General features: G+C 39.2%; 1 protein-coding gene across 1 annotated transcript in view; it reads left to right on the top strand.

Moving 5' to 3' along the window:
• LOC110963193 (CMP-N-acetylneuraminate-beta-galactosamide-alpha-2,3-sialyltransferase 1-like) overlaps positions 1-27,428 on the top strand; it is a 92,541-nt gene that overhangs the window by 29,787 nt on the left and 35,326 nt on the right. Inside the window, exon 2 of the mRNA XM_022211424.2 lies at positions 22,123-22,784. Within this exon, the coding sequence (XP_022067116.1) occupies positions 22,494-22,784 (291 nt within the window). The 5' untranslated portion in view covers positions 22,123-22,493. The remainder of the gene's footprint in view (positions 1-22,122; positions 22,785-27,428) is intronic.

The following is a 27,428-nucleotide window of genomic DNA, read 5'->3' as shown; positions in this document are numbered from 1 at the left end:
TGTTGTATAACCACAATTACTTCTAATCTAATTTAATCTGAACTTGTGTTTATGCAACTAATCATGAGTAAGTGGTAATTGAAAATGCATCTGATTGTAGAGGAAAAGCTAATTCCTCTAACTCAGTGTAGCGTTCTGGCTGAACATAGTTTCATTAAAAGCTGTCACAATTTACAAAGACCGATGCAAATCTATTACGCTGATTGTTTTAGTATGCTCCAGAGAGTAAAAAAGAAAAGAAAATGTTCCTAGGTTATGTTCTAAAAATAAATTCAGTGGTTTAAAGTTCAGCTCCTAATTGGACACATTGTAGCCCTCAGTCATCACACTCATTAACAAAGGTGGTCTTTTAGCGGTGCACTTTCCCAAGCAGCAAACACCTTCATAAGGATGGCTGACTACACATGTTTCATTGGGTGTTAGCCAAAAAAATAAGTACTTATGCGCTAACTTTGTGGATTTTCAGCGAGGAAACAATACTCTAAGCACAATCACTTTTTGTGTCTATTTAAGGCCATTTCTGATGTGTCAGTGTTTTGAGTTTGAGTAACTACCTGGAGAGTCTCTCATAGGTTGGATCAGCTATAATTGGTAGAAGGAGGCAGGGCTTCATTGAAAGTGAAAATAAAAATGAAAACGACCTTTTCACTAACGGTAAAAGCAGAGATGCTGGGGTTGCTCCCTGCAACAGAACGCTGAAGGGATTTAGACTCAAAGCAGTGAAATTGTAAAAGTGGTTATAATACAGGCTCTGGGAGATAAAAACCAGTGTGGCTGTTAAAGTGAAAGCTTTGATTATAAATCAGCAAAGTGGCCTTTTGTGGTTTCTTGTATTTTTATTGATTTAAATGCATTTGAATAAAAACTGTAAAGCTAACGTCTGCTTTATACTTTTATTACACAATGTACACTACTGTTCAAATGTTTGGGATCACTTAGAAATGTCCTTATTTTTGAATCAAAACCTTTTTTTCAATGAAGATAACATTAAATGAATCCAAAACCCTGTCTAGACATCATTAATGTGGTAAATGACTATTCTAGCTGGAAACAGCTGATTTTTAATGGAATATCTACATAGGAGTACAGAGGAACATTTCCATCAATCATCACTCCTGTGTTCTAATGCTACGTTGTGTTGGCTAATGGTGTTGAAAGGCTAATTGAGGATTAGAAAACCCTTGTGCAACTATGTTAGCACATGAATAAAAGTGTGAGTTGGCATTGAAAACATGAAATTGTCTAGGTGACCCCAAACTTTTGAACAGTAGTGTATAAAAAGAAAATACTGCACCTTTTACTCCATTTCACTGATCTGATGTCAAACTAGTACAGTTTACATTTTTTCATTTGAATTGATTAACCTGCCAGTTATTTTCCTGATTAATCAATCTTTTGGTCAATAAAATATGTCCTCCCTTTTTTTCACGCCAACTATCAATGAAGGGGAAATTCCCAAAAGAAATTTGTCAGAGCCTAAATGACTTATTCATATTATTCCTTTTGTCCAACAAAACCCAAAGATACTCAGTCATCTGTCAAAGATGACCAAGACAATCAAAAATCTTTTTTTTGCATCCTTTAAATTATTACCAAAATGTCGAAAATGTCATTTTTTTATTGATTTACTAAACAATTACTAGACAAATAGGCTGTTTCCATGATGTATTTTATTCCCATTTTGATGTAACCCGTTAGAAAAAGTTAGTGGAAAAAGCTAAATGGAAAAAAGTAGCTTTCCTGATTTCACAAATAGGTTTTTTCACTCACTTAGGAGGGTTTTGAGCTGATGCGCCTAAGGGTGATGGGAAACTGCCTTTTCCACATTACTTTAGAAGGCTGTAAACATGTACCTCACATGACTGATCATCTGTTTCCACTTATTTTGTTGTCTTCGTCTCCAGACAGCATAAAACACAACCAATGCCAGCTGACATGAAAGATGATAATTACAGCTTTTCTGGTAGAAAACTATTCTTGAAGTCTTCACTTTTTTATTTTTCAGCTTCCCAAAGTTTTCTTCTTCAAGGAGTTTTAGTGGTTGGCAAGCAAATGCTTTTGTTTCCAACTCCATCTCCTCTGTGTATTACAGCCATGTAGCCTGTAGCACCACATTCTGACCACACTTTACTTGCTTTTAAAATATATATATTAGTATTAGTATTATTTGTGACATTTAAATAGTCAGTATTAATTTGCTTGACAGACAGGCAGACAAACCACCGCGTTCCTTGGCGGAGTAATTATGAGCTATAAATGTGCATAATATGGGCCTTTAATCTCACATAATATTTGATTACAGTTTTGCATTGCAATAACATTTGCATGCCCATGCATTCTTAAACTATTTCAGGATAAAAACACACTCCAAAAGGAGAAAGTGTAAGACCATTTCTGAAGTATTTCCTGGTCTATGATGGTCATTAATGTCCCGTTCATTAGCACCACAGATTTTCCAGCTGACTGACACAGACAGATTTCACCACTTACTGGCCTCGGCACTGCCATCATGCTGGGGCCGAAACAAACTAGCTGCTGGTGGATTTCTGACACAGCCCGAAGGCTCAGGGTCCATCTAACACTCCACATGGTGGCACCCGTCCTGACTACTTAGAGGGGGGGGGTCCACATTAACAACCTGCAGTGGCCCGATAACACTGTGGCAATAGATTAGACAGGGCAGAGCTGGCTGTTCTTCCTGAGGAGGTTCAGGTTATTTAATGCAGTCCGTCTTAATCCCACACACTGTAACTGAAAAGTCTGCCAAAAAAGTCCATCTGCTCCCTGCATATAGCCGCTTTAAATATATAAAGTTCTCTGAGTTTAAAAAAAGTTTTGGGGACCTTTGATGTCATTGATTTTATATGTAAGTACAAACAGAGCATTCGACAGCTTTCAAAATGATTTTCTGTGTTTTCTTTTGATACCGCTATAATTAGGTAACAGCCATTTGACTGTGGAAACAAATAGTGGATGTTAAATCAGTGTAGGGTTTCTGTCTCTCCTGTGTAAGGGTAAAATTTGCAACAACACTGATGGAAAATATCTCCTCCTACACAAGCCTCTACACTGCCACCCCGATCCCTCTCTCCTCTGTTGCTGGCACACATAATATGTCACATTTTCATAAAAGAGACGAGGGAGCTAGTCGACAGGAGAGACCCGGCCAAAAGTCCCAGTGAACAGCATGCAAAGTACTGCAAGTGTTTTGGCATTTGCATTTTTGGCTGAATAGCTTTTGAGAGCATGTATATCTACAGAACTGCTACAAATCCACAGATGACGGAAGGTCGGCCCTTTTCATTGGCAGATGTGAAAACCACCATGGAGGGCTTTTTGTCGGGAAAATGCCAACACGCAGTACACTTCACTGACACTTGCGGCACTTCTTGAAGCTATGTTCAGAGCTAAATGTGTCCCACGGTTTACATTGGTCTGCTCTACCACAACAGTATGGATGGTACTTTGTAGGCTTTTAGGATCCTCATCAAACAACAGACATGAAGAAATTAAAACATAAGGCATGTTGGATAGATATTATTATTCATGTATTCAGAATTATTTCAGTACGTATCATCTTTTTATCCATCTGTTCTTGAGAGGACTGACAGCCATATTATATCAGGTGTCTGATGGCTGGGCGATGTAACTGAAAGGTTTCTAAAGATAAAACGCTTAATTTCAATCCATTTTGATAATTACTGATCATTTTAGTAGCCTGTTGTTGTTAAAGAGCAGCAGAAAAAAGGCTCAGTTTGAATTTAGCCACTTTAGCCAAGTTGTGGAGGTACATTTCAATGCTAGCATAACGATAGAAAAAAGCAATAAATAAATGCATTTGTCACACAATTAAGGATAAAATAAGTAATAATCTCACGTTGATTCACATCAAACAAAGAAAGCAGGTGAAACTTGGAGGCACACGAAGGGCAACCAGTGTGAAGCTGCTGAGGTTTAGGCTCCATCAAGGTTCACTCAAGGTTCCCTCAGCCCTTCAGGCAGGACAGCGTCGCTGAGGTGGTGGTGGTGGAGGACACAGGGTCATCTGAGGTTTTAGTTCTAGGTTTAGAAATTATCCAGAGAGGGAGCACACTTGGGATTTGGTCATACAAATGGACTTTGCGTCTTCATTATAGACCTCCATAGTAGTCTTAAGTGAAACTATGAAGTAAGGATGTCCTGGTCTGACCTCAAAGGGTCAAAGCCAATCGAGACATTTTTTAAATTCAGGACAACTTCATGAACCTAAGCTCAATCTTTGGTTCATGGTTTTATGCACTACCTGTGGCAGGACACTACGGATGCAAATGTTGCATAATTTTCTTAATAAATATAGGATTGTCAGTCAGTAATGAATGAATTAATAAAACAAATTCAGCACTGTGGCTATTAGGTCTGTGCACATGTTGCAATTTTAGACAATGGATAGTTTATACAGGCAGCAAAGGCAGCTTTGTTTCATTAAATGCTTTGTTGGTTGATCACGTCTTCTCTGAAAGATATGAGCTCTGGTGGGAGGCCATTAAGTGTCACAGAAATCTTTGTCATGGTGGCCGATTGCTAGCTTAACCCACAAAATGCTCTCTGCTTGCCAACACAGAACTTTCTCCTGTGTTTAATACCGTAGTAAACAGTCTTTCTGGTGGTACAACCGTGTTCTACAGTTAATCCACAACACTGAAAATGTGTTTTATCTAGGAAAATGGTATTGGATCAGCAGATGCTACACATTAAATGACTCCTATCTGATTGGATCAAGGAGACAAAATAGCTTGATTGAGACGCCCCTGCCATCAATCATTCTATTAAATAGTTTTGTTATGACTATGGCAGTGTCTATCACTGCGACAAATCACATTGTTTTAGATCCCAGGTCTATTCCAATCTGCAAAATATTTGGACAAAAAGAAATCTATATAATACTATGTTTAATTTTTTGTGTACAGTACCTGTGCGTCTAGAATTTTAATTGCATTTACAAGCAAACTCCTCTCTACTGGTAAGAAAGTTCTGGCTTTCTGGCTCAGGTGACCCTGAACTATCTTTCAGTTCTGCTGCGAGAGGCCCAGGCTCCTGGGGGACCTTCTATCATTCACTGAGCACCTTCCTCTCCTCTACTCTCCTCTCTTTGGACCTCTATGCATTTATATGCCACAATTGCATGTCATTAACTTTGTGTCTTCTCTCCCCATAGTTTGTGTTTTGTCCTCTCTGTCCTCTCTCCCTCCCTGTACCTCTCTGCAGGTGTCTCTGTTGTGTGCTTACTGGCCTCACCAACCTGTTCACTGTCTATTGTTGTTATTGTCTATTGTTTCTTTCATCTTTTCTCTCCCCAATATTAACTTCTCCTCTGAATCTGGTTCTGTTGGAGTTGTATTAGTATTAAAAGGGAGTTTTTCCTTCGCACTACTTCTGTTCAGTATGGATTAGTGGGGTTTCTCTCCATAAAATTGTATTGTTTTGACCTCGCTCTATAAGGTTAAATAAGATATCACTGTTTTTTTTTATTTATTTCAACTAATCAACTGAGCCTTATTGTGTCAAGTATAGTATTTCTATTTGCTGGTGTGATGAGAGGTCCTTATTCACCCATCTGCATTTCTCAAATGAACCCCCGCATGCGTACAGCCTTAACGGCCACTTGCCAGAAATGTGTCACAAGCAGCAAAGGCAACTGACGAATTGCAAGTAGCGCAATTGTGGGTGTTGGGCCAAATCCATTGTCATTTCAGTGGAAGTCTTTTGTTGTGAAACATCTGCAGCCAGTGCTGCAGTTCAGCAGTGACACAGCAAGACAAAATTGAATTGATTGAGTTAACCCATTCACATCCACTGACTTTTTGCTAAAGCAGAGTAAAAGCTCGGAAGCATTTTGTTTGTTGGACTATTTCAGTAAAAAGACAGAGCAGTGCAGAGAGATTCCGCAAGTTTTTTGCCTCTTGCAGAAATGATTTAAAAACTGCAATTTTACGATGTGTGCATTTTTCTGACAAAATAATGAGCTGCTGCTGCTGCTGCTCTGGTATTAATGTTTTATAATAGTAAAGTTTGAATCATGAAGATTTGTGCTTTTAAACAATAACTCTGAATGAGGGGGTGGTTTTAAAAATACACTACCAGTCAAAAGTTTGGACACTCCTTCTCATTCAGTGGTTTTCATTTAATTTATTTTATGTGTTTTAGGTTAATACTGAAGACATCAAAACTATAAAAGAATACCTATGGAACAAGGAAAGCACTCAGAGAATGCAGTACTCCATCAAGGCTGTTCACTCTTTGTATCATTTCCGACAGATAAAATCTTTATTTAAAAATGACCTTGTACTGAGCACAGGCGTGTTATGCATGTGTGTGTTATGTACTGATACTGAGTCACGTGACCTAAATATGTAGCAGGTGGTGGGAATTGATGGAACTCGGAAACACCCCCGCAATTTAATCCTTGTATCATTTCAGATGGATAAGTCCCGAAAAGTTGTCGATTTGTTGTCGGATCACAATCATGTAATCGTCAGCAGGTTGACATAGCAAGTGACGCTGTGCCGCTATCTTGCAATGATACAGAAATCTTTAACAAATTACTTGGTCCTTGTGTCATTCCTGACCTTCTTTGAAAATTTTATCCAAATCTGTTAGTCCGTTTTTGAATAATGTCGTGCACAGACAAACATACGCTGATTTTTACAAAACTCCACTGTTGATCTTCAGTATTAATCTACAATTTAGAAAATAATACAAATAAAAAGCATTGAATGAGATCTTGTGTCCAAACTTTTGATGCGCCGTGTACATTGGCAGAATAGTAAGAGTAATTAAATTCAATATTAACAACATGCTTTTAGCAGCACAATACAATGTTTCAAGGACTCAGTCAATCAGTCATAACCGAGCACATTTACTGAATTAGGTAATGGGAATAAGGTTATATTCAGTCTATGAGTGCAGCTTCACAAAGCTATGAGCATCGGAGACTCTTACTTTTGTTGTTGTGTTGTATGGAGGTACTATGGTATTGATGTAATCCCTGGAGTTTCAGAGTAGTGATACTACAGTGGAGCGACCGGCACAACAGCCCAACTTTTCTGCTGCGTCACTGAAGGGAAATTTGTGTCCTAGTTAAAAAAGACTTTCGATGTCTTAAAAATCACAGTTTTCTAAGTCAAGCAATTTGCACCATCCATGAACACCTGCGTGTGCTTCATTTTCATTCCGCTATGAAGACGTCATACCACCTCCTGCTGTGCCATGATGCCGAACATACACACAAGTTCTTGAAAATTTCAGCAAACAACCAATGCTTTCAATCTCTAGAGAGGACAGTCTGCTTTTCATGTTCTTCTTGACAGAAGTGGATTTTTTCCAAATGCAGAAGTGAATCTGGAACAAGATCAGAGAAAGACTGAAGTCCTCAGTGGATTTGACTGGCACACTTGTAGAGAAATCATTTAATACAAAAACATTTGAAAAACTCAGTTTTCTTGATGACACATGTACCATCCCACCTGATGTCTGTGTACCAATCAGAAATCTAACAAAGAGAGTGTCCTTGTGCCATGCAGTTGAAAAGGACTCCTTGCACTTGAAACATGCTTCCTACTTCTGTGCCAAATCTCTCAAATCCTTGAAGGATTCTTCCTCCCTGTCAGCTAGTTTGCCATGTGTACTCAGTGTTCAGTAAACATGCTGCTTTGCCCTCTGATCTTCCTTTTGTGGCTCATATTTTCACATCTACATAAAGACGAAAAAGAATCCCTCTGGTGTGAAAGTGCTGTAAAAAATTTTCTCTGATCAAAAACCCTGAACATAAAGATTCATCAGCATCACAGGAGACATTTTTATGTTGACAAAAATGCAAATGGACTGTTTTATTCCATTCGGAGCTTCCCACACTTTTCCCGGCGCTCATGATTAATGGGACAGACATCGCCTTTTGGATGGAGAACTTCCTTGACAAAACACATTAATACTGAGGCCTGTTTTACATTCTCTTCCTGGCTGCATCTAGCTATCAGTGGAAATGCAGCAAACAACATTTGTCTGTATGCAAAATGGCCTAATCAAAAATAGTGATTAAAAAAGAACAGGAAACTGGGAACAAAATTTCCCCAGTGCCATGGAAATACGTATTCCGTGTTGGCAAACGTGCAAATTTACAACCCATTTTATTCCATCGGTGGGATCCCACGTCTTCCGCTTTGTTAATGATTAATGGGACAGACGTCTCATTTTGGACACAGAAGGTGCTTGACAACACACATCAATATTCGGAGCTGCTTTACATTCTGTCCACCTTTATATCGGTAGAAGTTCCAGGAAAAAAACATTTCACTGCATACAAACTGCTTGGAGATTTTCCGTTCGGAGGTAAATATCAAAACCAATTTTAAGGAGGGGCTGCAGCTACTGCTAACTCTGTTAGATTTTACATAACAAGTAAAACATCAAATGGCTTCTACTGAGCTGGGAAAAGATATTGCTCTGTACAAACTCGGCCTCTGTACTTCATATCATGTGTATGTGCATGATCATGGATACATCTTTTTCTTGTGTCTCAAATATACATGACAAAGAAGGGCTGAATGATATGAAAAATATATCTAACTGCATCTATTGCTCATAATAATTTGTCAAATGTATTACTGAAAACTACATATTTACCCCATTATAAGAAAGACAAACTTCTGGTAAGTCACATCAAGTCTTTTACCATCGTGTGTACTTGTGTGCTTCACTTTTTCATGGAGGTGCACCCAGACGTTTTCATTGTAAATAATACATTTTAAGCCTTACTTTTCTTGTACTGGTTCCATACACATTGCTATTTTTTTGTAACTCATGTAGGTGATTGTAAACAAGGAATAAAGGTGCAGATGAATGTCAAGGACGAGTTTCTTGGAGACATTGTGCTTCGGGATGTTGATGTTCTTGACAGCAAAAGCTCTGTTTCCAGCGCTGATTTGGTTGCACTCCCTGCAATACCTGCGCGTTTGTGACCATTTTGTCATATATCCAGGTTTCCCACAGGCTGAGAATTTAATTAGAATGACTGGTGATGTGTCGTGACAGATTTAGACCCCTGTATTTAGATTGGAGAAGGTTGTTTTCTAGAGCTACAACTTACAGATGACCCCTGAATGCATCACGTGCAGACTACTAGGAGATACTGCAAATCATCAATGGATTGGTAGGCACTGCTTGGTAATCAGGCCTCTAGTCTCCGCTTGGTTCCTGCTGCTCAAACAGGTTTGTGGCCAGAAATTCCTTTAAACAGTGTGTGTAATGTCACATTGCAAATTTGCCCTACTAATAAAGGATATTCTATTCTATTTACCAAAGTTGAAACTGAGTGGGGCTGCACAGTGGCTCAGTGGTTAGCGCTGTTTACTTATTGCTAGAGCATCCCGGCTTGGATCTTTCTTTGTTTAGTTTGCATGTTCTTCGTGTGCATGCGTGGGTTTTCTCTGGATACTCCAGCTTCCTCCCACAGTCCAAAAATATGCTGAGGTTAATTGGTGATTCTAAATTGTCTGGAGGTGTGAATGTCAGTGTGATTGTTTGTCTCTGTGTGTAGCCCTGTGATAGACTGGTGATCTGTCTAGGGTGTCTCCTGTCTTCTCCGAAGTCAGCTGGGATAGACTTCCTGTGAGCCTAATGAAGATTAAGCAGTGTATCGCTAATGGATGGATGGATGAAACTGAGTGATTGTATCTGTCAAATGTCAGCTATACATGTAGTCACGCTTGACAGATGCGTGAGCTGTTCACATCTGAAAATGTTTTGCTGTTTGTCTGCTCCACAGTTTTGTAACCTAAAGCTCCAGATTTGATCTGCTTCAATTTAACTCTTTTCATGCACATTTTCATTTTGAACGTAAAAGCCTTGAGCAGAATTGACAGAACTGCCAAACAAATGATGACAATTTTAAATGATGTTACACCTTGTTTAGGTGGAAAGTGTGTGTATTGATAAAAGCAAAATGAGACAAAGTGTAACGGAAAACAACTCAGAAAACAAACCATGACAATGATGAAATGAGACTTATTCGCTGAACAGAAATAAAAACAGAAATAAATGCTACAATTACTCCGCCAAGGAATGTGGAGTTATGTGATGATTTGCATTGGTTTGTCTGTCTGTCTATTTGTCTGTTAGCTATATTACTCAAAAACCGACTAACGAATTTGGATCAAATTTTCAGGGAAGGTCAGAAATGACACAAGGACCAACTGATTAGATTTTGGCAGTGATGCGGCAATCTCATAATTGTAATCCTACTACAAATCGACTGCTTATCAGGACAGTTGGAAATGATACAAGCAACAATTGATTAAATTGTGGGGGTGTTTCTGAGTCCCATCAATTCCCCCACCTACATATTTAGGTCATGTAATTCGGTATCCACACATAACGTACACATGCCTAACACACACGTGTGCTCAGCGCAAGGTCATTTTGTTTGTGGGTACTTCTACATTAAATGACTGCATTCTACATTGCTGTAACTTCTGATCATCAATGCCTAATAAACAAATGCTACATTTCTAAAAAATAAAATGGCTGCAATGAAACTGCAAACGCGATTATACAAACACTATACGCCGATGGAAAACTTAGATTCTCGTGAATCCACCGGTATAAACCACTTTCAGATGTGATTACCACAGCGGGTAATATAAACACAATTGTCCGACAAACAATGAATATCCATCCATTCGTTCTCTATACACGACTTCAACGTACACAGCGCGACTCACATTTCCGGGTTCATTATTACACACAGATGAAAATATTCCACAAAAAACGGCCATAATCCAACCTTAGACATCCAGACGAAACAAGCCAGTAAACTATTTTGTCCAAAACATGTCTTGAAGTCGGTATATTTACCAAGAATAGGTCGTTTTCGAGGAAATGCACCTCGCGATGCGCGTCCAATATTCCCTGTATTTCTCGTCATATTTTTATTTACAAATAGAATATTAGCGATTTTTTTGTACTGAAAATGGCTGGAATTGACTGCAGCTTTAACCACTGGTGACAAAATATCCTCTCCTTGAAATGTGCAGTCATGTTGCCAGTAGTTTAAAACAATGATTCATTTGGAAACCACCTTAAAACTTACCTGAGAATTATATCGTCCATGAAAGTAGGTTCGCTCGATACGTGCCACTCACTTGAAAGGTGTTTATTCTGACTTTCTCGCATTTCCGCGCATCTTTCAAGCAGACCTGTCAATCAACTGGAGTGCCACAGAGGTGTTAGCAAAATTTTCCTCTGTATGACCCGCCCTACTCTGCCTCTGATTGGCTCATCCCTAAAGTTAACCAATCGAATCAGTGAAGGCAGCATGTACCAGCCAATTACAGTCAGAGGAGGGTTGTTCATGGCTTCATCATCCTTAAGGAAAAGAGGGCTACCTGGCACACAGATATTACTGAATGATGCGCGCCCGGGAGCATTAGAAGTGGGTATACGCAATGCTAACTGAAAAATAAGTGGGTATACGCCGTATACCGCCGTATACCCTGGACTACACCAGTGCTTTCAGGTGATGCAATGCTGAAGCCATAGAAACACACTCAGTCTGCTTTTGAATATTTTACGTGTAAACATCATATGGCTGGAGGTGGAACAAAACCAAATATATATGACACCGTTGGACAGGAGGCTCAAGATGGCTTATCCAAAACTAGAGCTACTTAAGGGGGGATGTGGGGGGAAAATGTATGTTGAGGCGTTTAAAATGGTAGGCCAGAGCTGAGGGAATTGCTCGGAAACATAGTGTGAAGGTTCATCTCACACTGCACTGCTCTGTGCTTGTACTCAGTGACACCAGCCTCAAGTGAATAAGGCAGCCTCACAGGGAGTTAACACACCAGAGAAACTTTATTGCTCTAGGCAACTGCAGGTACAGGGAAGGGTGTGAAGGACGTGACGAATACGAGTCTGCAGTAATCAGTGGAAATGCAATGAGAGAATGTCTAAGTGGGTGGATAATACAATTTTGCAATAATAAAATTAGACGTATAATCAGCTGCTGAGGCAGGGCAGAAGAGCAAAGGTTTATTAGGTTAATGTTATGTTAATAACAGTAAACCTGGCAGCAACAAGCACATAAAAGAAGCAGGCAAGGGCATAAATGGAAAGAGTAGCTGTGGCTTTGTAGCAATGAGGCAATCAACCCAGTCATTTACACAAAACAAAATCCTCAACGGAACAAGGGTGCAGACAAAAATTATTTCCACAAATGCCGTCATGCAGTAAGATGCATTATTTATTCCAAATCCAAATATCAAAGATAAATCCAAGATGTAGTGTGTCGAACACACTGGCATGCAGTCAAATGATTTAGCAAAGCCTCAAGGGGAGTGTCATGAAAAATTAGAGAATGTCTTAAAACAGTTTGGTTTTTCAGCAAAACCCAGTTTGCAAATTTTCAAAATAAAAATCGATCCAGAGTGGCTTTAAAGGTAAATAAGGATCTAAAACTTGATACTCAAATACAGAAGAGTTTTCCCTCAGGTCTCAGAAGAAGTTTATCTGAAGGTTGTTGACTTACTGCACACTGCTGCTTTTATTGACTCAGTGAAGGAACATTGCTACCTGGGTTATTGTTTCTGATGCAATATGTGAGCATAATAGTTGTGCTACCTGCAGACTCTAGACTTACATAACAAGACTGGTGATGCTGTTATTTTCAACAAATCCCATGATCCAAGCCACAGCAACAGTACTTTTTGACTTAACCACCCTGCCTGTGGCTCTCAGCTTAAAGAACCCATATTCTGCACATATACAGGTTTACAATTTTAGTTTTAGGGTTGACTAGAATATGTTTACATGTTTGAATGTCCAAAAAGCAGCGCTTTTTTCGTATTGTACATTGCGGCCACACCCCTTCTTAGTAACTGTCTGAAACACTTTATTTTAGCCGGTGAAGTGCACAGACAAAGCAAAGCAACACTGGTTGTGTACTGTAGCCTCAAATCTAGAAGAAAAGTGATGTATCTCTGGCAAGATAACAATGGCAGACTGGATGGAAGCGACTCATTCTTTGTTTGAGGGCCAAACTAGCACTGAGCAGGTGCTACATGCTGATGTACTACCAGACAAAGGTTTGGACACACATTCTCATTTAATGTTTTTTTTAAAATTTACATGACTATTTACATTATAGATTCTCACTGTATGCATCAAAACTGTGAATGAACACATATGGAATTATGTAGTAAACAAAAAAGGGAGAAATAAATCAAAACATTATTCGGATATTCGTCATTATTAGGGCCCAAATATCCAGAGCCCACAAACTGCTATTCAGGCCAGCCCAAGTAAACAGTCATGAAAAAAAAAAGAAAAAACATTCAATGCGAAGGTGTTTCCAGACTTTTGACTGTTAGTGTATATAAGTAGAAGAAGAAAAGCCTTGACCTAAAGTGAGGTGTTTCAGGCAAGTAAAGAGCTGTAAAGAGACTTGTTCTCTCCTTTTGGTGTTGACTTCCAGCTTTCTAGGTTTACATGTTCAAAAACAAAGGCTATAACACACCAAAAGAGAAGGAAAACTCCAAAAAGCTTAATATGGACCCTTTAAACCCTCTGATTCCTACTGAAGATGAAGGAACAGATAAAGGAATACTTGAGCATTTAAGAGAAACTCACTTATTGACTTTCTGGCAGAGATTTAGTTGAGAAGATTGATGCTTCTTTCATATCTGTTAATTAAATATAAAGCCAGCAGTTGATTAGCCTCATAAAAAAAGATCCGATGTTTGTGTTTTATGGTGTGATTAGTGCTGCGCTATCTTTGACTCTGAGCAATTGCCAGACAACCAGAAGAGACTCAAGGAAGTTGCTGTTTGCAGCCAAGAAAACTGGCAAATTGTCATTTTACACTTAGTTTTTGTATGAAATAAATAAATAAGAATGTGTTAATTAGTGAACTTTAAAGGTGTGAGCAGGTTGAGTTTGTTCCACTTGGAGAAAGCTCTGCTAGCTCATTTCCAGTTTTTGCGCTAAGCTAAGCAGCTGCTCATATGGACTGTTATTTGAGGATTTGTTGTTCGTTCCTTCATTTTGATGCAGGAACTGATGTCTTAGGCTGTTTTTTTTCCATCTAATATCCTTTTATTCTATTACATGAAGGTGCTGCCAGGTCGTAGTGGCATGCCTTTTCTGTTAAGTATTGATTTGAATGCAACATAGCAAACAATGCAAAGAAAAGTCATGTACGTTAATGATATCAAGCTCCTCATCTAACTTCACCAAACAGTCAATTTCACCACACAAATGTTTTGTTTTGTTTTTTTTAGCACATTAAATTCCTTAAAAGCTGAGCACTGTGATCTTTAGAAAATATTACTGGATAAGAAATTGATAAATTTTTTGTTGGGGACTATTTTCGGCTACGGATTAATATAGATTTGGTGATGTCATGAGTATTTAGCACTGTGATGTATGTGGGATTAACTCAGATCTACAAAAGTACAGCACCCATGTGCATCAAAATAAATGTTGATCAGGAGGGCTCAGCGGATTACATAATTGCAATTTATCAAACAGATATGGCGATTAGTGATATCATTTTTCAAAGCTGCAGTTCAGTATTTAGATTTAATAAATGTGATGCATTATTACCACACGACACAACACTAAAGTAGCTGTTAAATGTCTATTCTATAATCTGATTCAAGGACGAGGACATGTATTTATTAGATTTTTCAATGGCACGGGAGATAGAACAAATACAATAAAAAATAGAAGCAATATCTCACATCTAAGTGTTGCACGTTTTGCAATCAAAAGTAAATACAGTTATAATCATAAAAGTAAATGTATATCCTCAATTGGAGTCTTTCAGAGTTTCAAATTGCAATTTGGATTTGAAATCGATTAATTGTTCATCTCTACGTAATAGTTTAAATAAATGATAAAAGCTCTGGGGCACAGGCAAATAACATATCAGACAGTATTTGTTCGTAGAATCAACTAATTGCTTCGTTTTTGGTGCGTTAATGGGATTTGGAGATGAGAAACGACTCTTCAGTGTTGATTAAAACAAGAGAAAATGGTCATTTCAGATTCTCATTTGTTTTATTGGTGAACTTAGTTGTGTTTGTGTAGATGACCTGCGTGGGAATGCTCATCACGTCCACAAATCACGACGTGTCAATAGCTAGAAAAGCACACATCCCATTCCAGTGTAAAAATGTATAAATAACACATTGCTGGTGGGCAAAGAAAACTCTCACCTTCAAAATGTCAGGAGCCAGATAAACAGCCGCATTTTAAATGTGACCACTTTGCATCTCCTATTTTATCCCTGGAAAACATCTGGCCCTCTGAGAGCCATAGAAAGTCTCCGTTAAAACACACAAATCAAACAGACTGGCTTTACAGTAAACATGGTTTGAAAAGCAGACATTTTAATGTGATTATATTGTTTGTTTCTTCCAAACAAACCGTTTTCAGTTCAATTAATGGATCTGATAACTGACCTCAGAAATTCTTCTCCATTTATTCAGAGCTCGTCAGACGGCTTTGCCCACACCTTTCAGTCCCTCGGTGCTCCTAGAATCCTTTATATGTGCTTGAGCAGGAAACATAACCATGCCTCCCTTTTTATTAAAATAAAGCACTGAGCTGAAAGTCAATATCTGTGAAAATGAAATACTCTCCACCAAAGGCACAGACTAGAGCATGAAGACTCCTAGATGTGATGCCATCAAATGTAAAATCTGGAGCTTTTCCCTTTTTTTTTATTCTCTGAGTGATATTATTAGTTGTGGAGCAGAAATTTCACAGAAAATCCCACTGGATTTCTTCTCGCTTGCCTTAAACATCTCTTCTTATTCATGCCGTCTGGTGCACTCTCAGATACTGAACGATAGCAGAGATTCCTACTTCTAGGTTTGCCATGCTATTGTTCATATTAAGAAATTGAGCTGTTAGGCTGCTTTATTTTTACATTAGCTGTTTCTAAAGCCCTGCTCAGACATGCAATATGAAACACTGCTGACTTTATCTGTCTGTTAAAGTAATGGCTTTTTGTCATTCGGACAGACGTTTCCATTATGCAAATTTTTTCTTTTTATGCCATGTTTAGAGCGGCTCCAGCCTTGCATGAGAAAACACAGCCCCATCATTCAACTGAAAGAGGCCACTGTGGTTACGCAGTGGGGACACTAACACCGACTGACGCACAACGCTGCATCAGTCAGCAAAAAAATTGTAACCTTTCTCAGCTGTCATCTGGCAAGGTGCTGTGTTTGTAGCGGAAACGCTGCATGTGTGCTAGAGCCAAAAAGATACAGTGTGATGAAAGACAGAGAGAAACTATTAACAGCATGGCAACTTTATCACACTATTATTATTATTATTATTATTATTATTACTTGCTGTGCCGCTCAAAAATCACACATCTGTTATTCAAACTGTATTTCCTGGAGACAACATTCCTCCACCGATGCAGTCACAACGCACATCCTCTTGTGACAGCACTGCAGGACCTCTACAGAACAATAATAGTCATACGGTAACACTGTTTTAGTTGAAAACTAATACATCAATGAAGAACGGTGTTTTCTTTCTTATGGCTGCATCAGTGGTTTTAAACCTCATTTTCATGTTAAGGCCTTCATTAGTGAGCACAAAGGACCTGTTTCTGATCAGTTTCTTTGTTTATCAAATACAGAATTTGATTCTTTTTTGATGATGTAGCACAATGCACGAAAACAAAAAGATTTATACCTGGGACTCTCATTTTCTGCACAGCATTTTGCATGCTACATAAAGTTACACACTACCAGTCAAAAGTTTATTGAAAGATAGCAGATGAACTTAATGCACGGCATCCAAGGAGGATTTCACTTGGCTTTTCCACGGTCGTAAAGGTGGTTAAAAATTTAGAGAAACGGGCAGTGTCAGTGACAAACACCGTTCTAGATGACCGAATGTATCAGCCGAAACTAAAGAATTGGCTAAAGTTCATGCTAGCAGCAAAAAAATCACTTCCCTAACCCTAACCCTATCTTTCAATATGTCCATCCTTCACTTTCACTGAGAAGTACCACGTCAACTCTTACTTCTTTCGACAAAGCCATATGTAGTCTGTGGAGGCAAAAAAATATATAGTTAATGGGATTTCCTATGTGTCTAGACTTTAGGGACACCCTGCATTACAGTGAAAAATTAATCCACAGTGAGAAAAAAGTGACATGAACAATAGAAAATAACAAGCAAAAAAAAGTCCATAAACTGATTGATGTTCAGGGAGTAAAAACATGAGAAGGGAGGCACCTTTTCTGGCAATCAGATTATCTCTTTATCCCTGCATCTGAAGAATTTTTTTTATTTTTTGTTAGAATGATCCAACATGAAAAGATTATAAGCAAGGACTTGAAATGTGTTTAGTGGTGCATTTTTTTAATGTATGAAGTTTCTTTGTTCTGCTGTCGTTTTTACCATTTTAATATGACAGCACTCAGTTTAAACTAGTAATGTGGAAATAGGTCTGACCTACCGCTGTGACTTGTACGTAAAATTGTTGCTTATCCAGATGGGATGCTGACATCTTGCCATCTTGTTACTTCTGGGAGTAAACTAAGAAGTTTGTCTCGCCAAGCGCACTCTCTCAGCTCAGCATAGATACTGTTTCTAAGTATATAATATATAGGATTCTTCAAAACTGCAGAATTTTGATGTCTTAAATTGCTCACAAGTAGCAGAGGTAAGCTGAGGGAGAAAAACAATTTCCACGGAACACAAACCGAAAACACTTTACTGTACCCTGCAAAGTTGATGACTTCTCAAAACTGAAGATTAGGGTGAAAATCACAGCTTGCGCACTTTTTTCCCCTGCTGCTTGCCACCCCCTCCCACTCTCTCTTCCAACCCTCCCCTATCCTCTGAAGAGCGAACAGACGCTTTGCTGTCTCAGCTTGGCAATCTTTGATCAGCGCAGGGTTGCCAGGCTTCAGTCGGACAAGGTCAGTGAAACTAGATGATAGTCGGTGTGTTGTCAAAAGCGTGGAGTCACCACCTGTTTGAGAATGTATTCTGCCTGCACTCCCGTCTACCTGGCCCCCTAATGCCAGAGGGCTTCAAGCTGAGTGGAGTCAACAACCTGTTTTATAGAAGTAGGCCTCTTCATTGATGTGTCCATTATAAGTGTCCCCAGGTATCCTTGTCAAACTTGCTGCCTTAGACAATAACCAACCTCGGGCTGTATGCAAATCTGTAGTCCGTTGTGAGTTGCAGAGCCCCAAACAGCAGACAGGATCACATCTAAGCCTTCCTGCGCATTGGACTGTGTCACTTCAGCTGATAAACGGCTGTACAGTTTGTTTTTCTGCTCCGATAGCAAGAACAAAATCAACAGGCAAGCTGGGCCACTGTGTAGTCTTTCTCAGCCAGTTTTAAACCCAATCCTCTTTGCTTCCCTCCAGGGTGGAATTTGAATGACCTGATCAATTTCTAATCAGGAAAGACCCGCAGCCTTTCTCTTGCCGTAATGGAGTTTCCCACAAATCTTCTGTATGGAGGGCTCACTCAGAACTGTTCAGAGCAAAGGGCAGGTGCCGTGTTTTCTGGGGTTCATTTTTCAGATGTATTTCTCACCCTGTGCGGCGGTGATAGCATTTTATCTCCAACGTGGATCTGCTGTTACCTAAATGTAGAAGTATTTGTGGAATCCTAAACACAGCTGCACGTCAGAATGAAACCAGGGCCCTGTATAAAGGCAGAGGTGGCCTTTATACATTTTCTCTTGAAAATGAAACCCCAGGAGGTCTGCCTGCTTTGTCAGTCATGAAAAGCCAAGGTGTGAAAAAATACCATTTTCTTATTCGATGTTATTCTGGGCATTTTGACACCACCCTGTTTCTGAGTAACTCTATAGATTCTATAGTCGTTCAAACACCATTTATCCCAGTGGTTTCAACCCGACATGCCGTCACAGAGAAGTTCAACACATTCACTGACACCACCTGTCATCATCCAATGTGTCTCTTACATAAACGCTTGCAGCAGGATGTTATTTCAAAGCGTTCATTTTATAATAGGTTGCATTTGTACCTTAGAGGTCGCAGCTGGATGTTTCTTTTAATTCAGTCATGCACCGTATCCATTACTTTCAGTTACATTTATCCATTACCTGAAGATGGTTCAACCTTTTGTCTGTTACTTTTAGCTTTTTCCAGTCATTTATCCACTTTTTATCAACCTTTTGTCCATTACTGAAATTTTGTATTTCAACCCTTTGTCCGATACTACTTCTTCTTCTTCTTCTTTTCCTTTCGGCTTTTCCCTTCAGGGGTCGCCACAGCGAATCAATTGCCTCCATCCAACCCTGTCTTCTGCATCCTCTTCTCTCACACCAACTACCTTCATGTCCTCTTTAACCACATCCATAACCCTTTGTCCAATACCTTTACGGTAAAAAATAAAATAGTGTTTTTGTGTTTTTATGTCTGCATGGATACTTCTGTCTTACAGTTTGCGGCTGAATCATTCTTCTTATTCAAACATCTGCTGTATCTGTTTCTTTTAGCTGTGTTCTGCTACATATTTCAGCTAACTCTGTGTCCATTCCTTGTAGTTATCTGTTTTCCTCATTTATCCATTTACTTTACTACTAGCTACTAGTGACCATTTAGATGAACTTATTTCTTCTAACCACATGGGACATATACAAAATGATATTATAGATACAGCATTACCAGATTGAGGGGTACTAGCAGGGTGGTATGAACATCCAAGGTATGTACACTACCGTTCCAAAGTTTGGGGTCACCCAAATAATTTCATGTTTTCCATGAAAACTCACACTTTTATTCATGTGCTAACATAATTGCACAAGGATTTTTTGTAATCATCAGTTAGCCTTTCAACACCATTAGCTAACACAATGTAGCATTAGAACACAGGAGTGATGGTTGCTGGACATGGGGCCTCCGTATCCCTATGTAGATAATCCATTAAAAATCAGTCGTTTCCAGCTAGAATGGTCTTTTACCACATTAACAATGTCTAGACTGTATTTCTGATTACTTTAATTTTGTCTTCACTGAAAAAACTGCTTTCTCTCAAAAATGAGGACATTTCTAAGTGACCCCAAACTTTTGAACGGCAGTGTAAATACAATAAGACAATGGTAAAGTGTGTGCTAGATAAATAACAATGTAAAGAAACTGCAGTGATCTCTTCTAAGGGCTTTCCAAATAGTATGTTTGGCTCTTAACTTCAACATATTCATGATGTTGCTGCTCAGATCTTTTTGAAAACCAGGACCACTTTAAAATCCTTACACTGTCTGTCTGTCTCTCAGAGGTCTGATTTCAGATCTGTGCCTACACACATCTCTGACATGTTAGCGACATATGAGCCTTGTAGAACCCTGAAGACACCAGGGGGTGGTCTACTGGAAGTCTGTGGAGATAGAAGAAAACATGGTGAAGCAGCGTTTTGTTGTCATGCAGCACAGGTCCGGAATAACCTCCAGTTGATGTTAGACAAGCCCCAACTGACCACTTTTAAGCTAAAAGCACACACTGCCCACTCTACCTTGTAATGACTGCAAAATAATTTACTTAATATTAAAGTATTGCTTGATCTATGCACCTCTGCAATTTTGCTGTTTCTCATTGTGGCTTGTAAAATCGTTTAGTACATTTTAAATTTTAAATGTGTCCTTTGGTGGGTTTTTTTATTGTTTCATGAAGTACTTTCAATTCTCTTGTTTATGATGTGTGCTGTACAAACAAAGCTGCCCTGCCTAGCAGAAAGATAGATAAAGCTGAATATAAATAGCTACTGATCTGCTGCTTTTCACACGCTCTGGGTCACAACACATGAAGTGTTCAGCTGTTCCACCTCACTTAATGTGTGGATACTTATCTATCGGCGTATGTTTGTCTGTTTGTCTGTCTGTCTGTTTGTGAGCAACATTACTCAAAAACAGATTAACGGATTTGGAGGAAATTTTCAGGGAAGGTCAGAAATGGCATAAGGACCAAGTGATTAGATTTTGGCAGTGATGCGGCTTATAGTCTGGATCCACGGATTTGTCAAACACTTCTGTATCATTGTGAGATAGCAGCACTGACAATCACATGATTGCGATCCTACTACAAATCAACCATTGCAGACCTATCGGGACTTATCCATCGGAAATGATACAAGGAATAATTGATTAAATTGTGGGGGTGTTTCCGAGTCCCATCAATTCCCGCCACCCGCTGCATATTTAGGTTACGCGACTCAGCATCCGTACATAACATGCACATGCATAACACACGCCTGTGCTCACCACAAGATAATTATTTATTAAAGATTTCATCTGTCGAAAATGAAACGACTCAGCAGCCTTGGCAGAGTACTGCGCTCTCCTGCTGCTTTACTTGTTGCGACTGTAATGCTTGTTTTTCATGTTTTCTGGGCTGCATCACAGTCTTTCTACACACTGCAATAGTGCCTCCTGGTTTATAATCACTGCTTTAACTTATATAACCCATGTCAAACAACCGTCACAGCTTGGACATTTTAATTGGATGCATTCAAAGTAGTATATTGGGCAAAATTATCCAAAATTTTGCTTCTCTAATGTGCACTTCCTGTATTTGAATTCATGTACATGACTATGGATCAGTGAGTCATTTAGGTATTATCCTAAATCCCAGCGAGTAATCATTCCTGCATTTTTACTTTCATTTTTTCTCACTTAACAACAGCTGCTTCCAGGTATTGACATATTCTTGACAGAGGAGTGAAAGGGTGATTAAGGTTGTTGCCTGTTTTGTTCCAGGAGGACTACTTCCAGCATAGACATTTCTGCTGTTTGATGGTCTTTTTAAGAGCCAAGAGACTGTGATGCATCCTGTGTAATTTGGCAGTCTTGAAAGAAAAAAAAAATAACAGAGCAATAAACCAAACAATGGACATGAAACACTTTTCACAGCCATACAAAGAAATTGCACAGTTACAAACTCATCTTGGAACTATTAGTGCTGTGAAATTACAAGAACAATGAGCATTGCAGGATTTACAAGTATTACAGCTTCACAGGCTGTTTCCCCCGCTTTCTCTCAGTATGTTTGTCACAAAAGTGTCCTTTTATTTGCCTTCCAGGTGGATCATTAAAGAACGGATGACACATCAGTCACTGACCTCGCAGAGTCAACATCTGAGCGCTCAGCAAAAGTGACTAAATCTGATTAACCAGGAGCCATCAAGCTGACAGAACCACACAGCGGATTTGCAAAGAAGCCACATTGATGGGTTCCATTAAGGACATTTATGAACCAAATCCTGAGGCGTCTGGAAACTAAGAACAACAGGATATGTTCACTCGACAGCAGCATTATATCTGAGCCACTTGCACCATGTGGTCAGCAGGGCTGCTCGTTTCCCACACCTTTGGGACTCTAGATTTATCCTGATGCTATTTCTGTCCGTTGCACTTGCAGAGTTTCCCACCAACAGATTTTGACTGTGACAACATGTCTCTACTCAAGCGGAGGAAAATCAGGACTTTTGCGCTCCTGTTTTGTGTCATTACATTTACAACGTTCCTGTTCAGTTACACTTTCCGGGACCCCTCGCTCTACTTCTTCAAGTACGCATTTCGCCTGTCGGACAACTTCTTCTCCAAAGGGCTCTGCGCCTGTCGACAGTGCATAGCAGAGCTGGAGGACGACTCGTGGTTCGCTGAGCGCTTCAATCAGTCCATCCACCCTCTGATGACCAGAGAGAACAGCCTCCTCTCCGATGAGACCTTTAAGTGGTGGCAGGTAAGATTCAGGGCGTGTGTTCGTGGGATTTGCAGTGATATCCTACAGAAGATTGGAGGAGAAAAAAAACATGCACGTTCAGCTTCTGAGAGCAGACATGTTGCTGAAAAGAAAAGATCATGAATAAAGAACAGAGATCACACGCTGCTGTAATGCTATCAAGAACTGTTTGTTTTCGCTACATTGATTGTTTCAAATCCAAGGGATCTTTACCAGGATCAAGTTGTGAAGCAAACTCCCACGCACAATTTGTTCACATTTAACAAGTGAGATGGAGGATATGGAAATGGCTGTTTTTTTCTCACCGTCTCTACATCAGTAGATACAGAGAGCTATTTTCCATCATAACTTGGAGTGATGCCATGACTCTTCACTCACCTAAGATCACTTAATGAAATCTGTCTCTGTTATACTTCATGACTGACAGGTACCAGAGGTGAGTTGCTCTTAGACTCTATATGACAACAATCATGGCGAATCGTTTAGTAACAAATTAGAGGACTGAAACTCATTTTCTTTCTAAAGCCTCTTTCAGAAATGCACTCCTTTCCATTAATCTGATGGCATCGGAACTGGAGGTGCAACAATTAATCAATTTGTTTTCAGACATAACTAATAAATTATGTGCCAACTGTTTTATTAATTGATAAATCGGTTCGAGTAAATTTTTTTATTTTTTTGGAAAAATGGTCTAAATCCTCTGATTCCAGCCTAAATTTGAAAAAATTCTACCCTCTGTCCTCTTCTATTGCAGCAAACTTAATATATGCGTCAACTTCACCACAAGACTGAAACTCGCTAGCAATTAAGTTTAGATTAATGTTAAGTTTAGTTTGTTGCTTCCAGCTGTTTGTCGGAAATTATTAAATACCTGGGGCATCAAATAGCAGCAGAATCCATATTAGCAGCTTCAAAGTGAGAGCAAAAGCACATCTATGCATGTGTGTCAACGTTATCTTCATTAATTACATCATTATTTAGAACTTATCCCAAACATGACAGACAGGACCAATCAGGATCTAACAGCAGATCACACTGTGTATTTTTCTTTACATCAGACAGGTGAGTTGTCACAAACAGAGGCCCATTTAATCTCCAGATAAGTCTGTGAATACTATATACACCAATACTTGATATATAACAGACACTTTTGTTCAAAAGTTTGGGATCACCCAAATAATTTCAGGTTTTCCGTGAAAGCTTACGCTTTTACTCATGTGCTAACGGAATTGCAAAAGGTTTTTCTATGCATCAGTTGGCCTCTCAACACGATTGGCTAACACAATGTAGCATTAGACTCCATAACAGGAGTGACGGTTGCTGGAAATGTTCCTCTGTACCCCTATGTAGATATTCCATTAAAAATCAGCTGTTTCCAGCTACAATAGTCATTTACCACGTTAACAATGTCTAGACTGTATTTTGGATTCATTTAATGTCATCTTCACTGAAAAAACAGCTTTTCTTTCAAAAATCAGGACATTTCTAATTGACCCCAAACTTTTGAACAGTAGTGTACATGTTGGAAATTCTTATATCTTGCAAACCTACATGCACTATTTATATTGCTGTCACTTTAACAGATTGATGAAGCAATGGTGACACCTATTCCATACCTGAAAAGAGCTGAAGAGCTGGATTCTTATGTCAGTATGCTACACATGGAACTAGATGCAGAGAGTCATTGACTTTGGTTTGCACCAAGACTGGAAGCATGCATCCTGGTTCTGTTCAGAGGACGCCCACTGTGGCCGCCAGCAACATCTGAGGGCCTCTCACTTCACATGTTACTGCCCTGTTTAATAGAGACAAAAAGTAAAAGCAACATATGGTTTCATGTCAACCCATTCCTGCAGAGTGAACAGGTTTTTGGAGCGATTGCTGCCTTTTAGCCAAACGGTGACAACACTTCAAGAATGTACAGATTAAAACTGAGATATAACTTGCTAATTACTTAACGGTGCTCGTAGTTGTTTTTTTTTATGATCACCTGGTCAAACTGGTATTTATGGGTATAGATTTCATCTGAATATTAAGCAGGGAGTTTAGACATCTTCCCCCACAGGCTTTTGAGCATTACACACATAATTTGTGCCTTCTCTGCATCAGTTTATGATGGAAATGTCTTTGTTTACGTAAAGGAAAACACTCATTCAGGCACAATGAGTTCTATGTGTTCTAGATATTGATGGAGATGTATCCTCTGCACCCCCCCTGAAATCTACACCTATGCTGGTATTGTTGTGATGATGAAACACGCTGCAAATTCGTAATCCATTCCAATTAAAGGTAATATGCTATGTAACTACATATTCAGTCTTTGCAAGTTACTGAAGTCTAATCGGACAAATACCTATGTGCCAGACTAAATTTACTGCTGTCTCTGTTTGAACACAACTATCTGACACTACTCTCAGTGGAGGAATTCTTATCTTTGCCTCTTCCAGGATGGATTTTGTCACCTGCATGATTTCTGAGTGTAACTGTTAAATGGCAGCCTGAGGGAGAACTGTTTGATATGTTTGATTGATTGCGAGTGACATGAAAGACTGTTTTCAGTGTTATTTACTGTTATTTCCTCTTATCAGACTGTTAGCTCCATTTGAAATATATACACACGTGGACAAAATTGTTGGTACCCCTCAGTTAAAGAAGGAAAAACCCACAATTCTCACTGAAATCACTTGAAACTCACAAAAGTAACAATAAATAAAAATTTATTGAAAATTAAATCATCAAAATCAGCCATCACTTTTGAATTGTTGATTAACATAATTATTTAAAAAAACAAACTAATGAAATAGGGCTGGACAAAAATGATGGTACCCATAACTTAATATTTTGTTGCACAACCTTTTGAGGCAATCACTGCAATTAAACGATTTCTGTATTTGTCAATGAGCGTTCTGCAGCTGTCAACAGGTATTTTGGCCCACTCCTCATGAGCAAACAGCTCCAGTTGTCTCAGGTTTGATGGGTGTCTTCTCCAAATGGCATGTTTCAGCTCCTTCCACATATGTTCAATGGGATTCAGATCTGGGCTCATAGAAGGCCACTTTAGAATAGTCCAACGCTTTTCTCTCAGCCATTCTTGGGTGTTTTTGGCTGTGTGTTTTGGATGGTTGTCCTGTTGGAAGACCCATGACCTGCGACTGAGACCAAGCTTTCTGACACTAGGCAGCACATTTCTCTCCAGAATGCCTTGATAGTCTTCAGATTTCATCGTACCTTGCACACTTTCAAGACACCCTGTGCCAGATGCAGCAAAGCAGCCCCAAAACATTACTGAGCCTCCTCCATGTTTCACCGTAGGGACAGTGTTCTTTTCTTCGTATGCTTGGTTTTTGAGTCTATGAACATAGAGTTGATGTGCCTTACCAAAAAGCTCCAGTTTGGTCTCATCTGTCCAAAGGACATTCTCCCAGAAGCTTTGTGGCTTGTCAACATGCATTTTTGCAAATTCCAGTCTGGCTTTTTTATGAGTTTTTTTCAGCAGTGGTGTCCTCCTTGGTCGTCTCCCATGAAGTCCACTTTGGCTCAAACAACGACGAATGGTGCGATCTGACACTGATGTACCTTGGCCTTGGAGTTCACCTTTAATTTCTTTGGAGGTTGCTCTGGGCTCTTTGGATACAATTCGAACGATCCCTCTCTTCAATTTGTCATCAATTTTCCTCTCGCGGCCACGTCCAGGGAGGTTGGCTACTGTCCCGTGGGTCTTGAACTTCTGAATAATATGAGCCACTGTTGTCACAGGAACTTCAAGCTGTTTAGAGATGGTCTTATAGCCTTTACCTTTAAGATGTTTGTCTATAATTTTTTTTTCGGATGTCCTGGGACAATTCTCTCCTTCGCTTTCTGTTGTCCATGTTCAGTGTGGTACACACCTTTTCACCAAACAGCAGGGTGACTACTTGTCTCCCTTTAAATAGGCAGACTGACTGATTATGAGTTTGGAAACACCTGTGATGTCAATTAAATGACACACCTGAGTTAATCATGTCACTCTGGTCAAATAGTTTTCAATCTTTTATAGAGGTACCATCATTTTTGTCCAGGCCTGTTTCATTAGTTTGTTTTTTTAAATAATTATGTTAATCAACAATTCAAAAGTGATGGCTGTTTTTGATTATTTAATTTTCAATAAATTTTTATTTATTGTTACTTTTGTGAGTTTCAAGTGATTTCAGTGAGAATTGTGGGTTTTTCCTTCTTTAACTGAGGGGTACCAACAATTTTGTCCACGTGTGTAACCACCTACATCAGGCTGCACTCAATACTGCTCGATACTAGAACTGTTTTAAAGAGTTCCTGTTTAAATCCAGTTTCTTGTCATTTGAGACTCTTGACAGCTACATAACTAACTGCATATCTGCCTTAATTTAATGCTATCAAACCAATATATACTGTGCTTTATGTACACCCCATTATTAGAGTGCAGCTCCTTAAATTAGAAAAACCTATTCACAAAATTTATGTCACACAATTATCCTACCTTGTCTGGAAGGCATCCAGTGCCTTAGGTATTCCCACATTCACCTCACACCATGTCCAATTAGGGGCAAGAATAGAAAAATTACTGCAAGGTTGCCTCCTGTCACTACCCATTTCAGGAAATGCTCCTCACAGAGAGCTTGATGAGGC

The sequence above is a fragment of the Acanthochromis polyacanthus genome, chromosome 11 (genome assembly GCF_021347895.1).
Source record: "Acanthochromis polyacanthus isolate Apoly-LR-REF ecotype Palm Island chromosome 11, KAUST_Apoly_ChrSc, whole genome shotgun sequence".
Classification (NCBI taxonomy): domain Eukaryota; kingdom Metazoa; phylum Chordata; class Actinopteri; family Pomacentridae; genus Acanthochromis; species Acanthochromis polyacanthus.
This window is presented reverse-complemented; position numbering and strand designations above follow the sequence as displayed.